Here is a 16,836-nt window from a genome sequence, read left to right as displayed (position 1 = left end):
CACTGGCGAAGATTTGTTGCACAAGTGTTGCAGCATATGTGTGGGGCCCACCTCTTGTTCTGATCTCCAATTTTGCAGCCAAAATAAAGGTGATAGGCTTTCTTAACCATAGTGGTTATACTGCGCTTTTGTGATGCAAAAGTCACTTCACCACAAACATAGCAGAAGTTATCTGCACTGTTCACACAAGTACGAGGCATCTCTGCTCACTTTGGCTAAACAGAAATGTGTCCCTTTGCAAAAATCAAACACTGAAAAATAAGAGCACGACACTGTATGATTTCTAGAGCTGATATAGGGCAATTTGTTCAGCAGAGTGATGTAAGCTTCGTTATGATTGCATCATCCATGACTTCTAGGAATAACATGATGCAATTCATACCATGTATGACGCAATACCAGCTTCAGATTGCATCATTCATTGTTTTGCCTAAAAAGCAAGTACTGTCCAAACCCAGTCATAGATTTATTCATAGATCCAGTCAAAGATGTATTTTAGTCATTTCTGGTTTAAATTGAGATCCCTTCCCTTTATAACTCACTTATCCTCCGCCATTCCCAAGTCAAGGGTCGTATACACTGACCCAATAGCATATCTTGAAAACTAGAGCCAATCAACAATTTTAAACATCATTTTCATTCTCAGTGACCCAGAATTAGTAAAGTTTGACTACATTTATTTCAGAAGCATTTTGGCTGTAGAGCAGTGTAATTTGTTTATTAATCTGAATCATCCATGAAGGCTAGTTTGCATGCACAGAATATATTTATTTAGATGTGCTACTTCCACAATGAAGAACAGTCTCTTGCTGTTGTAAGAATACGGAACACTATTTTGGTTTTCTTTTGTCTTTTAGAATTCCAGAATCCTTCTAGCCTCTTTAATAGGTCACTTCCCATAAGGTACATGTATATATGAATGCAGATTTTTTTTTTAAGTATACTTTTGTTTAAAAGTATCTCTTCCATTAAACTGCCGTTTAGCCTCTGACTGCCAGAAGCTGGGAGTGGATTACTAGATGATTGCCTGTTCTGCCTCTCTAAAGCACCTGGCATTGGCCACTGTTGGAAGACAGAATTCTGAGCAAGATGCACCATTGGTTTGACCCAGTACAGTCGTTCTTATGTTCTTATTTTCAATGGCGTACAATGCTTCTGATCTTTTGGAGGCAGAGCCAATAGTTTCATGTTGGTGTCTTTCTTGCTGCTAGTGTAGTGAGAGAAGATTAAGTCTCACTCATAGCTACTGGAAACCAGCTGTAAGTGGCTCCAAGCCAGGAAAAGCTCTGTGTAGTGACTTGAAGAAAAGAGGTTTCTTAATGGCTCACAATAGGTATTAAATTTCTCATTCTTTCTGTATTATGTTTCTCCCCCCTGCAAATTCTTGCAGAATTCTCAAGCCAACAATGTGGACTAGTAAAGCTTGCTGAGCCTATGGGACACTTTGTAAATCTTCTCCTTAATACAATCTAGAAAGGACAGCAAAACCATTCCAAGAGAAGTCAGATAGGATTGTATGTGGACATAAAGGGTTTTTAAAGGAAAGGGGTCTGTAATATAAGCTAAAAGGAAACAATCAAACATCAGAAATAGCAAGCTAACTCTAGAGCTACAACAAAGGAACTATCTTTAGTCATAAGACTAAAGTAGGGGAAGAAAGACTATTTTTAATTTGTCTACCTTTTAAGTAGCCATCATTATGACTGTACCATGGTTAATAACGTGAAAACATCTTTATATAATAGCATTCTGAATCTAACATGTTAATGGTGCCTAATAAACCAAAACAAGTGGAAATCCCTTTGGATAGCCAACATACAAACAAAGCTATTAATTAGGTTGCAGTTGTTTCTGAACAAGCGTTTTGTTCAACATAGTGGGAGTAAACAAAACCAGAACAGTCTTTGTGGGGAAGTAGTCACCAGTGAAGAAATACTTAATTATTACACCGTAAGCATTTGCAGTTACATGACTTATTAAGACAATATTTATGAAGTGACTACCCAGCAGTGAACTATAATCTGCCAATTCATAGCCTAATGTTTATGATGCTCCAGAACACCAATAGGCACAGATGCTTCATTTTTGTATACACCACACAACCATTACAATCCTTGACTATTGGTTTAAAATGCGTTTATGGTGTCCAAGAGGAAAAAATAACTAGTGAGAATAAAAGCACTCCCTATTTCAGCTTTTATGAGAGAAAAAGTTTAATAAAGATGATTCTATTAATATCACCCTCATCTAGGGGGGAGAGTGTACTTCAGTCTTCAGCTCTGTAAAATCTTGACCCTTCTGTTCAACCATAAGGGTGACCTCTAGTGTCATTTCTATTGTTGCTTTTTGTGATGTACGTGCCCACAAAAGCCCTCATCTTACAAGTAATAGCATGTGGGTGGATAGCTGTGCCTATGCAGAGTTGCATTAACTTGACTGAGGCTCTGTGCAAGAGTAGCAGTCTGCTGTGAGCTACCAACTGCATAATTGGGACCTAAGAAATGAGATGACAGATCCACATCTAGTAAACCATTTCACAACTGGCAGTTGCTTTCATTGACTACTATCAAGCTCATTTCAAACCAATCAACAAGAGATTATAGGCTCTGTATCTTTTGGCCCAGATCAATCTCAAACCAAGATCTATTGACACAGTGCAGCCAAGAGGACATGAACACCATCATTGCCAGGAGGTGTGGGAGATGGATTACCCACTTGCTTCAGATGGAAACTGATTCCATCACCAGAGTAGCAATAAGATGGACACCTGAAGGCAAGCGAAAATGAGGCCGCCCCAAAAAAACATGGCGAAAAACTGTGGAAGATGAGTTGAAAGACCTGGGGCACAGCTGGGGAACCATTGAAAGACTTGCCAGAAACAGACAGGAGTGGAGGAGCTTTGTCACTGCCCTAAACACCAGAGGCGTAAAGGGAACATGATGATGATGATGATGATGATGATGATGATGATGAGCCATTCCATTCTCTTAACATGCTGACCTCCATCTTGATGTACTATGTCTATATCCAGTTTTCAAGTTTCTTATAGTAAGACAGCACAGATGACTGAAGAAACTTGGGCAGTAAATAACAAACTGAGATATAATTTACATAGATGTTCAATGGGAGGAAATAATCTGGAAAGCAGTACTTCTGATAGAAGGCTAGAAGACACAGAGTGGAACAAGGAATCAAATCAGACACAAGTTTGTAATACAATATGGGAGCAAAATAGGCCAATACAAATTTAGGCTGCTCAGACACAACAATGATGGAGCAGGAAAGCAACAGTCCTTCTCTATACATCTCTGAGACAACTGCACATGAAATGTTGTTTGCAGTTCTGTACACATCAATGCCAGAAAGATCCTTACAAATTGGAGGAAGTTCAGAGAACAGAAACAACAGTGATTAATAATTAGGAATTTGGAGGGACTTACTTACAAGGAAAGACTTAAATGTCTCACTTGAGTATTCATAGTTTGGTTTGGTGACTATAAAAGAGGAGATACAAATATTTGAATGCTGCAGAAGACATCAAGGAGGGAAAGTTATATCAGGATGGTACAAGGAAGTATCCATACTATAACATGATGAAATTAAGAAAATATATAAAATATCAATACAACTCTTCTCATATTGCTATTGAATAATCTCTCAAGGGAAGTGGTGGAAACCCCACCACCGCATAGGACATTTATTTGGGGAAACACTAATTCATGTACTGTAGACAGGGCCATGTGTATGCAATGACTGTGGAATTCAATTTTTGTTACAAAATTAATCTCCAGAATCTGTTCCTGTATAAGACACATTATGTTATTGCCCTTATGTTCGTGAAGATAACCTTGAAGAAGTTAACTGAGCATAAACCAATGCAGTAATACTGGCCTGACAGTGCAGACAACCTAAAACAATGATCCTAAGAGTTGTGAACTGTTTAATTCATCTCAATCAAGGTCCACAATTCTATAGACACGGAATTTGGCATGTTCCAAAATATTCAGCATTTTTGCTGAATAAGTCAGCATTTTACTAAGGCCAGGTGCTGGACATTTTCTTTTCTGTCTCCCTGGCCTACCAAACCCTTCCTGCAACCTTCCCCACTCAGGGTAGTTATTCCTTCAAGCCTGGGAGCCCAAAATGTCCAGTTTGCACCCAGGAAGTAAGATTGTGGGGGCTGGGGGCAGAGATAAAGGTGATGGAGGGAGATCAGGTACCAGAAGTATAGGCTGGGAAGCGGGGCTGTTTGGAGAACAGCAAAGCAACTGAGCACTGGGAAGCTGAAGAGAGGATCTGCTAAAGCTACCTACAAGCTCCCTCTTTCCCCTGGCACACAGGGGAGGAAGAATTTTATGACCCAGGCTAAACAACATTGCAGGAGCCAAGGCCCAGGGACTGCAGCCAGGTTGCCGGGAGAGCACAGCAAAAATATCCCCTCCTGAAAAATAATCAACGGATTGCACTTCACTGAGTCTTTGTCAGGTATGAGCTGGGGGGAGCGAGAGATGGCAGTGAAAGATACTTAATACATTTATATGTCTGCAGAGTACATGGGACCCTGACTGTAGAGTACAATGCTGCATCAGCAGAGAGAGTGACTGGGTGATCTAATAGGTCTTTTTCCATCCTTAACTTCTATGAGCTGCTAGTCAAGGTAGTTTTACATAGATTTATAATTGCCAAAACCACCTTCTCTTCCTCCCTGGATCAGAATAAAAAAAACCCCATGTCTATTCAATCTTATTTGAACCAATGCTGTTAACTTTCTTACCATAATCCTGTCACTGTCGATAATGGTGTTCAACCTGTGTGCAATGGTCAGCACAGTGCACTGGGCAAACTTTTCACGGATTGTCTTTTGAATCAACTCATCCGTTCTGAAACACAGAAAGAGCAGTGCAAATGGAAGTGAGAGAGCTACATGAACAATGATCTGACTGCAGAGAAGTTCTATGATTGTACTGTAAATAACTGTAACATCAGGAAATATTAATTTGCAGAGGTGTTGGAGTATGTCCTTCCTTCAATACGGTTTGGCACGTCATGAAAGAAACCCAAGGGAGGATTCTGAAGGTTAAGGATGAAAATGTTTCTTTTTCAAAGAATTTCCACTATCATGTGCACCAAAGATCAGTGGTTAAAGCAAGATGGAACTGGGGGAGAGAATGGCTCAGTTTCTTCTCCCTGACTTGAGGAATCAGCACCTGCTCCCACTTTACCGCAGCTAGTGCAGTAAGAGATCCCACTGCTTTAATCACCAAGCTAAATCACATACATCCAAAGGTCTAGCACTATATACATCTTCCAAAATATCAATCTAACTTTTTATTTCGAGTCTGAATGAAAGTATCTACAATAAGCAAATATCCCCTATTGAAATTAACCCAGCAATATAAAAATATCCATATATTACATAAAAGACATCTCTTTAGTAGTTCAGGACCCACAATCTCTCTCCAGCAAAGGGGACAGCCCTGTGAATATGTTTATTACCTAAAGATGCAAGACATAAAGATAGCAGAACATCAGCTCCCTGTGGAACCAGGATTTTGGGGGCACATGGTCCCAGTGTGGGCAGAGCCTTCCTTGGAGTTTCCTGAAGAAACTGCCTTTTAAGAAGGCCCCTGTCTTCTCCCAAAGGAGAAAAGTCAGGAGCAGTAGAACTGCCATTGAGGCAGGGTTACGGGGGACAGCTGAGCTTGCTCCTCACCCATCCCTCATCTCCCCTGGAGCCAGACTTTTCGAGCACTCTTGTTCCAGCAGCCCTGGACCACAGGCAAGCCCTTCTGGCACCTTCAGACCCCAAACCATGGTAGTATTAGAGCACTCAATTCATAACCAATAGGTTTTCTGCCCTCTTCTCAGGGACCAATCCCTGCTATTCTCGATGCTGCTGTCAAAGGGAGAAAACCAGGGCCCTGACAATCTCTTAGTCACCTGGGAGACAGTAGTCCAGGGAAGAGAGAAGGCCCTACTATCTGAAGCAGTTGTGAGGATAGTTTATATACACCCCTCCTCTCCAATAATTCTAGACAGAGGGGTGGTTGGAGATGGTCTACATAGAAGAAAGGGAGAAACAATTAAGGTCAGTAAGTTCAGAACCATTTTTACTGATGGGTCATTAGGGGAGCATAAGGAGTTATAGCTTAATAAAAAATCCTGAAAACAATTAAAAATAAAGTTTAAACAAGTTGTGCCCATTGCCAGCCTTTGTAGCCACACGAACTTACTATCATCCTTGTCCTTCCTTTCTTCCTATTGTTTGTTGCACTCTCTTGTTGCATCTTTTAATAGTAAGTTCTTCATGGCAGATGCCATGTTTGCTTATATTTTGGACAGAATCTAACACAATGGGGCCTTGATCCTTAATAATAAACCAATGGCTGCGTGTATGTGCAGTTTCAAAAAGTTCTGAAAGTGAGACTGCCAAAAGAGTTAACTATATTAATTAGAAAAAAGTGGAGGCCCATACTTAAAACAGTACAGGTTACAAAATAATATAGAACCTATCATTGATAGGTACTGAGATAGATTCACCCCAAGATTTATGCAGATTTTGAAGGAGAGTCTGCTGGAGGGAAGGGGAAAAGGGCGTTGTGGTTGTTGAAAGCAACTGCAACTTTACCTTCAACAAGGGAGGGAAGGAAGCAAGCCTCAAAAAAGGCCCCACCCAGATTTAGCTGGAAAATGGGTGTGGGCCAGAGAGCCTGGGCTGACTGAGTGCAAATGCCATTCCCAATGTGAATTACAGCTACCCACCCAGTGGAAAACTGAGGCAAAGTAGCAGTGGCTTTGCCATTCCTCAGGGTGAATTCGCACTGGGATCAGGCCCCTCTGTGGACCAGCTTCACTAGAGCCGCGATCCTTCAGGTACGTTTGAAAACAAAAACCTGATCTGAACGTTAACCAAATAATGGTAGCTGACAAGGAAACCCAACCCTATTTTAATTAAACATCATGCAAACAGATTTATCTGGGGATGAAAAAGGGATGTAAATTCTCCAGAAAGTTTCACAAGTCTCAATTACTGGAGATTTTCCAAGACATAACGCCAGAAATAAAGTGATTCATATCATTTCCAATTGTAATGCCGAGGGTTTCATGTGCAACTTTTAAGAATCATTTAACTACTACAGAATTATTTTATTCATGGAGATAAAATTTCCAACTTCATGTCCATGAAGAAAAGCTAAACTTGTGCTAAATTTCCATCAATCATCATGTGAAATACTTATACATTAAGACTTTACATAAGACCACCAGGCTTATGTAAACTTTTATATTTAGACCATTTTCTATTTGGCAATAGACTGCAGTATTTCCTGATGTGCATCCTATTAGGTTGCACTACTTAAAAGTCCACCACCACAGCTACACCCAAGATTTTAAGAAAAAGGTAGTGCAAACTGCAGTGCAAACCAACTCAAAGAAGAAACTCCAAGTTAAAGTTGATACCTCTTCAATCATTTGTATTGCAATGTTTATGGTTGCTATTAGTAAACATTTACTTTATTGCAGTACATCTGCAGCATATGTCAAGTAAGATCATTTAAATAGATAGTGCAAATAAAAAAAATAAAGATGTCAAAATGGGGAGGATGAATAAGAGGATATGAAATTTCCATTGGTCTGATTAAATCACAGATTATATCACTTTTTAGCCAAAAATAAGCTAGCAGCCCAAAATCTATGGAGAAGGAAAGGCACTTTCTTCTCTAAAGATTTTAGAAATGAAATGCATGTTTCACTGCAAAGCTTCTCTGCTGGCACCACTTCTCTCCCAGGAAGAGGTTACAAAAATGAGTCATGGGCAGATACCTCAGTGGAAGGATGAATTTGTGGTTCTGGACTCCATGGGAATCAGGAAGAAGTCTATTAATTGCTAATGCTAGTGTTTTTGGTTTTTTGTTTTTAATACAAGTGAAAATAAAATAGCCCATTTCTTCTGTGGAAAGAGGAGTGCCACCTTGGCTATCGGCAGTGTAAGAACTGACAATGATACTTTGCTTCCAGAATTATAGACTTACTATAGGTAAACAAGGTACAGTTAACTGCAGTTCGGGAGGGTTTCACTGGACACCGCCCTTAAATTTTTGAAGTTTGGCATTCTGATACAGAAGGGTAATTTCTCCCAGCACTGGACCATTACACATCTTGCCAGTCTCTCACAAAGTACTAAAACAGTTTGGCAATATACAGCACTGCAGTGGTGGAAGTAACTGTGTATTGTGTACAGAATGACCGACTTCTTTGGGGAAATCAAAAATTTGTACTACCTCCTCAGAAATGGCCACAAAATCTGTAGGTTTTGCATGTGGCAATATGTTCACAACTCTTTAGTCAGCTTTTCTCTCTCTGCTAGCACCCAAATTTAATTTTCCTCAGGGAAAATACAACCAAAGTGACCTACAGTGAGCAAATCAAAAACCAAACAGGCCCCAATCCCGCAAGCTGATCCTCACAAGAGGTCCACCTGCACTGATCATCTTGCATGATTAAAGCATTACTCTCCTTTGCCAGGATGCCTACAAAAAGCTTGACAACAGTTAGGCTGCTGGTGTGCAGAGAACTCTGCCTATCCTGCTGACCAAAACTTTCTCATTGTTTCTTTGAACTCTGCCGTCTGTCTATATCCATCTGTTGTCTAATCTTATACACAGATTGTGAGCCGCTTGGAACAGGGACCGTCTCTGTTCTGTGCTTGTACACTGCTTAGCACAATGGGGTCCTGTTCCATAACTGGACCTCCCACATGCTGTGGTAATTCAAATAAATAATAATATTAAATATAGCACGCTGGAATACTACAGGCAAGACTTCTCACTAATGCTGTTCAGATCCTTATTATATCTGGAATTGATTTTTGTAACTCCTTTTATATTTGAATATCAAAGCAACTCCACTGATTGCAGCTAGTGGAAAAAAGTGCACTGAATGACCAGTCATGAACAGAAGGCATAAATTCTTTGACCAGTGAGTGAACTACAATTTGCTTTGATGATAAAAATATTAAATGCATCTATTTGAGGGACTTGCTGTTTTGTTGTCCTTGGATTTTCTCAAACCATAGTTTGGTGGAACTATCTGTTCAGCTCAAACTGATGCAGCATATTTGCAGTGTTTTCAAAAAATACGGTCTCTTTTACTTATTCCTACCAGTGTTCAAAGGAGCTTTAAAGACTACTTTATTTTTTAGTTCTATAATATTCGAAGATCTCTTTGGATTTTGAGTTCCTCTATTTAATGGGTTTTATCTGTAACCAACTGTATGTACTGAATACCATCCTGAGCATTTGGAAGGAATGAGATCTAATAAATATTATTTGTTATTTGTCACAGTCATTTTTCCTTACAAGGCTTTGTCACTATGTGCACAGGATACCCTTCCTGGATCAACAGACCCCAACGCTGTGCCTAACTTTTTCATCATGAGGTCCCTCATCTTTGTAGGATGGTGGTGGCCTTAGAATCTTTCCATTCTGTGAAGTCTGTCAAGAGATTATCTTTTGTTTGCAGTGTAGCTGTGCCGGTCCTAAGATATTAGAGAGACACCAACAGAAGTTGGTCCAATAAAAGATATTGCCTCATCCATTCTGTCTCTCTAAGAGGTTATCTTGACAGTGCTGATCTGCATTTCCAAAAGGAGTCTTTTATCCATGGCTGCTGCAGGGTAAATAGCTTCGAATGTTAATTTACGCACAGAAATCAAGGATATTTTTCTCTTTCCGAGGACAAGCCTGTATCTATCCCCTCTCAGGATGCATTCAGGGGAGCTTTCGTGATCAAACCCCTTAAGACATGTACAGTGTTTGGTTTGCCTGCTCTGATTAGGCATTAGTGATGCCATCAGCGTCTCATGAAAACACAAACCCCAGCACAGGCTGCACAAGATATGAAGCTTTTCAGTTCACCTCTGTGTTACACCAACCGTGTACAAACAGGATAATTCATTTTACTGTGGCCTTTGGTGTTTTACCTTGCGTCCACATTTGCTGTTGCTTCGTCAATAATCAGAATTTGATTTTTTTTGAGAATTGCCCTGGCAAGGCACACGAGCTGTCTCTGACCAGCGCTAAAATTAGATCCAGATTCTGCCAACTGTGTCTCCATTTTATCAGGAAGTTCTTCCACAGCCTCCTTCAGTTGCACCTGTAGGTATGCCAATGCACTGTAGGATGAGTAACTCATTTCTAAACAAAATATTGTTGTTGTGATTAGGTTGCCTATTTTTTGTTATGCTTTACACAACAATAAGCATGTAAGATTTACATGTCATACTCATATCCACACACTATATAATTCAATTCTACAGTTAAGTCTAAAACTGTTTAAAAATCTATTTTTAATTAATCAAAATATATCCTGCATGATAAAAAATATTAATGCAAGATCCAGCAGGTCAATGTTATATATAGAGACATTTATATACATTTACACACCCCACAATTGTTTTCCTCTCTTCTGTCAGCCATATCCTCACTGAATCCAACAAAACCAAATCAAACCTAATATGTATAAACACTATGAATAATGTTATTTTATATGTGAACATTAGATACAAATGATTAGATATTTGGAATTACCTCTTCCAAGACATTCCACAGCTCTTCATCAGTGTATTCATTGAAAGGATCTAAGTTTTTTCTCATAGTTCCAGTGAACAGAACGGGCTCCTACAAACCAATGCAACATTACATTTTACTTTTTATATACACTTAGTTTTCATACTGCAACACAGAATTTAAACACAGTAAAGCTGATTTGAAGAATGCATGGCACATATATGTAGTACAACAACAAACGATTCCTAGTACAATGCAAGGAAAAAAACAGTTGTGATTCTTTTTATATCACAGAAGTAATAAAAGAAAAGAAAACTCAGAGGTGTATTAGGGGCATGTTGAAGAAAAAATAAGATAAATGCATAACAAGCCTGCATGAAGATATTTAATAAAACAGATGAAACAAATACAGGTATTTTGACAAAATCGAAATATATGCAACAATTTATTCTGTCTGTACTTGAACTGGCATATCTGTGCTACTTTTGACACCACAACACTTTATAGTATATTTACAAGCGAGGCAATTAAATCCATCGACACTGTTAGCGGAAACAAGCAACAACAAGAAGATCAACTCAACACACTTACATTCCTAGGATACTTGGGTGCTTTTGAAACTCTGCTCCCTACCTATATAAGGCACAGACAGAGGAGAAGACTCAATTGGCTCAAGAGGTAGAATACAAGGTGTTGGGATTTTTGTTTTATTTCAGTCTGGAGAAACCCTCCAAGTTTAACATTAAAGCATCTGAAAGATAAATAGATTTCACAACTTTTCTGCAACATTTACGTCTACACATGTATCTGTTAATGATGGTTAATACTAATACTTGTACTTCAGTAGCACCAAGAGAGAACTGGGGCACCTCTAGGCAAACACACGGCAAGGCATAATCACTGCCCCTTAGAGTTTACACTCTAATTTCAAACAAGACTTAACACATTGAATGTGACAAACCGAAGGAGAGAACAGGATGGCAAGACAAGAGTGGCAAAGAAAACAACACACACTTACACAGGCTAGATACATGCCCAAGTTGATGGTTCCAAATCATCTGAATTTTCTTTTTAATCTAGCCATGACTGACTGATTTCTTGTAGGTGTCAGAGCAGAAAAGGAGCAGAAGTATAGATTAGTTCAGGGAGGGAATTCTATATTTTGGACAATGTGGAAGAAAGTCTGGAGATATTTGTAGGAGAAGCAGACAAATGGGCATTAAAGGACAACATAATTGGCAGAGCACAGGGTATGGGGGTGACAAGAATGAGCAAATGACTAAGGAGGGAAGAGTTGTAAAGAGTCTTGAGGGGAGGTTAAGAAGCTTGAACTTGATACAGTGAAATACAATGAGCCGGTGAAGGGAATCAAAGAGGGAGAAGGAGGAGGAGGATTATGGCCTATTCTCCCAGCTGGGGCAGTAGGAATCCCCTCAGACCTGCTGCTGCCATCCTAATGCCCCCGGTGAAGACAGCCAGTTAGTCCATTCTATGGAGGGACTAAACATACCCTGGGTTAGGGCTGCTACCACTTCACAGACCTCAGGCAGGAATGTGATGACATCCTTGGTTCCTGAATTTACTAAAATGTTGTAGCTTTGTTTTCTAAAACATTTTGCCCATGTAAAAGGGTTCGTATTCCTTCCTTCATTACATAGGGAAAAGGCAGCCTCTGATCTGCAGTCTGAGGACTGATCAACTTTGGGGTTTTCTGCTCTTGGATTTCAGTTGTGGCCACCCCACTTTTCTGCCTATGGAGTTAGTGAGCAAATGGGATTCACACCATCCCCTCCCATCTTGTTTTGATTGTCATGTTCTAGCACCCCATACCAGTTAATGAGCTGGAACTGGAATCTGGTGAGGGGGTCCCATACCTGCTAGCTTTTCATTCTTCCTTTTTTAGCCTCTGTGTGGGTGTGTAAAATCACTGTTAAGTCACTGGTGGGATAGGTGTGCTCTTTCATGCTTCTTGGGATAGAGACAGCCTTTGCAAAGAAGTTGTCACCCTCTGGATCCTCATCCAAGAGAAGAAATGCCTAGGGTATCCCTCTAAAATTCCCTGGCCTCATCTTGAGAGGAAGGGAAGCTGGAAAGGATGCCTGCCCCTTGCCTAACGAGAAGTGTCCTATTTAAAGACTTGTGGCAGGACTCATCTGGGTTGGACTCCTGGAGCAGGGGTGGGGTGCCTGGACTCCTCCTCCTGTGAGCTGATCAGATTATTCCTTCCTTTCTGTATTCTCTCTCTCACTGTGGAATATATTGTGGCTTGATGGGAGGCAGACCCTCTCAAACTAGTCCAACTCAGAGCCTCTCCCCTTGGCAGAGCAAGGGTCCACAAACTGTGGACAGGCATGGTCAAGCTCTCCTGAGCTGCTAAATAGAACTGCCTTGTTAGATGAACACTGCTTGGTCTCTGGTTGGTGCCTTCTGGGCAGTTCTGCCATGAAGAGGAGAGGTAGAGGGACCTGTCAGGGAGGCACTACACTGGAAGACCCAGAGGGCAAAGACCTCCATGCTCTGAAGGGAAGAAGTGTGAGAGAATGAAAAGACCAGGAAATAAGTTTGTTCCTATCCAAAGGCCCCAAAGGAAATCAAAAGGTTAAGGCAACAAAAGTGGGAGAGCTCTGAACCACTGAGCTTTAGCCCAATGCCACAAACTGATCTTCAAGTCAACAAAAGCAAGAGGGACATGATTTTACCCCAGAATTCTCTACTAACAGCCCTGAATGATATTCAAGCAGAGAAGGCACAATCTGAGAATCATGGACTGGAGGAAATGTTAGGATGTCAGTAATTCTTGGTGTCATACACAAGGTAATCCAAGCCAAAAAAAAAAAAATCATCATGCTGTTGAGGACTGTGAAATATCTGATTTGTTACCAGAGTTTCTTAAATCTACAATTTTTTTTAAAAAAAGAGTAAACATTTGTTTATATGATATGATTTTTTTAAAGACATCACACATCTTAAAGGTTAAATCCTGCCCTGATGAAGACCCCATGTAACTCTACTGGTGTCCATGGACCTGCATGAGGATGAAGAAAATCTGGATAGAATTTGGACCTAAACCTTTTATGATGATGTGTTAATTTTTAAACCATTCCTGGAGTATTATTATGAAGGTATTGATGATGGCAGAATGTGGTACAAAAATGTAGTAAGATAATGTGTTTGTTTTCTTTTTATTTTCTTGTAATGTGCCATGTACTTGAAAGTATTTGTTGCATCAGGAAACTTAAATAAAAATCTGTTGAATTAGCAAAGGGGTTTAATACAATGGTTGAGGAAACATTTTTCTTTAAAAAAACAACACTGCAAGTAATTTGTTTAACAATACACATTTTAATAAGTTATTTGAGATGTTTTGAAGGTATTATTAAGATAATTTTCCATTCAATCTATTTTTATAGGTTGGCAAAATAAGAAATTGAATTTATAAAATGTTCATAACTATTATGTCATCCTAAAAGCAAACATGTATTGCAACAGCAGATAAGGATAATTTTTAATTATCATTTCTGACACAGACTAGTATTTAAAATAGCCTGCTTTATGGGAGGAAGTTAATAAGCCAAACCTGTAAATAATTGTTGTAAAAATGCTTCAGTCAGGGTAACAGATAATATTTACAGACAGACACAACCTTCAAACAGGTCCATCCAAGCAAACAATTAGAAACCTAAGCACATTTTTATTTCTGTGGGTAGATATTTAAATTCACATTTAAGAAAACTTCAGTCTTGTTTCTCACCACTCTCTGGAGAGTGACTCAGTTAGCATGCTACACGATATATTTTACTGAACGCCTACAGCTAGACTACATAGTTTTCCCAGAGAATGCTGAGGATTGCAGCTACAAACTGTTGCTCCATGTTATATAGCTATTTTTATTACTTATACAAATATTAGTAATATAGTACAAAATGTTTATTATAATATAATTATTCCCCCACCCTTCAAAATGATTAAAGTCATTCCTTGGTCTTAGACCTTTGCATATACTTAGTAGAAAACAAACCTCTCTTTATCTGGAAGAGAAACCCTACCTGCTAATCTTCAGACACTTAAAACCCCTGAGGACTATGACAAAAACCTTCTATATAACTAGCAAGATAAAAATAATAACATTTTACTTTATTAAAATAATTTTATGGTCAGGTCAGAAAACTTCTGCATGAATAACATATACAATTAATTATGAGTGCTCAAGGTGTGGAGACAGCATTTGATCAGCAGTTTTCCATCTCTAAAGTTATATTTTGTTCATCTGGGATCAGATGTCCAAATGTGGAAATCACCTGAAATATTTGTAGTTAAAGTTCTCAAAACCCTGTAGCCTTTGAATGAACTGATCATCATCCATTTTCAGGAGAAAAGAACATTGTGCACAAACAAAAGAGAAAGAATTTAAGTCTATGTAAAGTCCTTTTTAAATAGAAAAAGGTCACTAACTCCACTGAGTAGCACCACTGTGCATTAATGAAGCCTCCAGTATGCAGAAACAAAAGACGGCCCACATTAGGCTGCAATCCAATTGTATTTCTTTGCTAGTAACAGCATACCTACCTCTTTTTGTTTGGCTTCTATTCTCAAGAAAGAAAAAAGAAAGCCAGGTGACGAAGAGAGGCATTAAAGAGCCATTGCTTGTTAACCTTCTTATTACATTCACAGTTATTTTTAAAAAGAGAGATAATAGAATATAAACATACAAAACAGTACATTAAGTGAGTGCTACCTTGATTTCTTCACCCTGCTGATGGACCCACAAACATTCAGACACCAATATGGTAAAAGGCTTCTGGATCCAACATTATTAAACAAAACAGAATGGAAGCTGGAAATTAACAGTTAAAATGCTACTTACCAAACAAATCCCACTGGTGTCTAACCAAGTGTTTCCTCCCGTCACCCAAACAAATAGGATGAGCTACCTGCAAAGCACATGCCTCCTAGGTCATGTGTTCATGAAAGGAATAGGGCACTGCAGAGGGAGCACCCTATAGTCATGGCTGCTAGAGCCATGTTCCCCCCTCAAAGGGGAATTATGGCCAGAGGATAGGTCAGAGTCCCCATGGAATCTGGTGACCTGCATAGGCCCAGCTATCCAAAGGCATGTGGGTCATACAAAATTCTTCTGCTGCAACAATGTCCAGCTTGCTCTTTCAGTCAGCTGTAGGGTAAAGGTGTGTGGCTGCTCTGATGAGGAAAAGGGCTACTTCCAGAACCACCACAAGTACTTTTCTTCCAATGCCCCTCATCAGGTCTAGGATGGCAGCTTTATGGCTTTGTAGCTGGTAGCATCATCCTCAGCCAGGACCTAACACATGGCTTGTGCCTCTTCTGTTAATAAATTGAAGGCCTAGAACAACTGCCCTCACTGAACAACATTGGTCACTACTCAGAGGTAGGCATCAGGGTCATCATCCAGTCCAATCTTGGACAGAGGAGGGTTGGTACTCACTGGCTGCTTAACTGGTGTCCTTCAATTACTGAACATAGGGAACATAGCTAGTGGATCACTGCTTGGGCTTGTTTCTCCTTTGTGATTTACAGTAAGAACGGCTGTTGTTGGGCTACAATTGGTTCTGCTGCTACTGTCCATCATCCAGTTTGTGATCTCTTCCATTACTCCCCTTTTTTATACCTCTTTTGCGGATGAGGTTCAAAAGAAAACTTCCAATCAATACCACATGCAGAATGCTCTAGAGGTCAGCAACAAGACTCATCTTTTTGAGGAGAAGAGGCAAGACATTTTTGGGAGAAGGTTTTCAGCTCTGGAGTTTGATCCCTTCAGTAGTCCAAAGCCAGAATATGGTAATATTTAAGATGCAGTGCAAATAGCACAGGGGTCAGCAACCTTTCAGAAGTGGTGTACCAAGTCTTCATTTATTCACTCTAATTTAAGGTTTCGCGTGTCAGTAATACATTTCAATGTTTTTAGAAGGTCTCTTTCTATAAGTCTATAATATAGAACTAAACTATTGTTGTATGTAAAGTAAATAAGGTTTTTAAAATATTTAAGAAGCTTCATTTAGAATTAAATTAAAATGCAGAGCCCTCCGGACCGATGGCCAGGACCCAGGCAGTGTGAGTGCCACTGAAAATTAGCTCGCATGCCGCCTTTGGCATGCGTGCCATAGGTTGCCTATCCCTGAAATAGCACCTCTTCAGACTGGCATTTTAGCTGGTAGGAAATGTATGGTCAGTTCTGGAGGAAGGAGGAAAGTCATTTAGAAATTAGAAAGACTCTGTTGCTGGAGAGAGGAGCTGA

General features: G+C 39.7%; 1 protein-coding gene across 2 annotated transcripts in view; it reads right to left on the bottom strand.

Moving 5' to 3' along the window:
• The window catches only part of ABCC4 (ATP binding cassette subfamily C member 4), a 224,509-nt gene that overhangs the window by 29,723 nt on the left and 177,950 nt on the right, over positions 1-16,836 (bottom strand). For both annotated transcript variants that reach the window (XM_034758263.1, XM_034758264.1), the window contains 3 exons: positions 10,587-10,676; positions 9,980-10,152; positions 4,775-4,880 (listed from right to left, as the gene is read on the bottom strand). In XM_034758263.1, coding sequence (XP_034614154.1) covers positions 4,775-4,880; positions 9,980-10,152; positions 10,587-10,676 — 369 coding nt within the window. The remainder of the gene's footprint in view (positions 1-4,774; positions 4,881-9,979; positions 10,153-10,586; positions 10,677-16,836) is intronic.

The sequence above is a fragment of the Trachemys scripta genome, chromosome 1 (genome assembly GCF_013100865.1).
Source record: "Trachemys scripta elegans isolate TJP31775 chromosome 1, CAS_Tse_1.0, whole genome shotgun sequence".
In the NCBI taxonomy this organism is placed as follows: Eukaryota; Metazoa; Chordata; order Testudines; family Emydidae; genus Trachemys; species Trachemys scripta.
The sequence above is the reverse complement of the archived record's forward strand: the minus strand, read 5'-3'. Positions and strand labels throughout refer to the sequence as shown.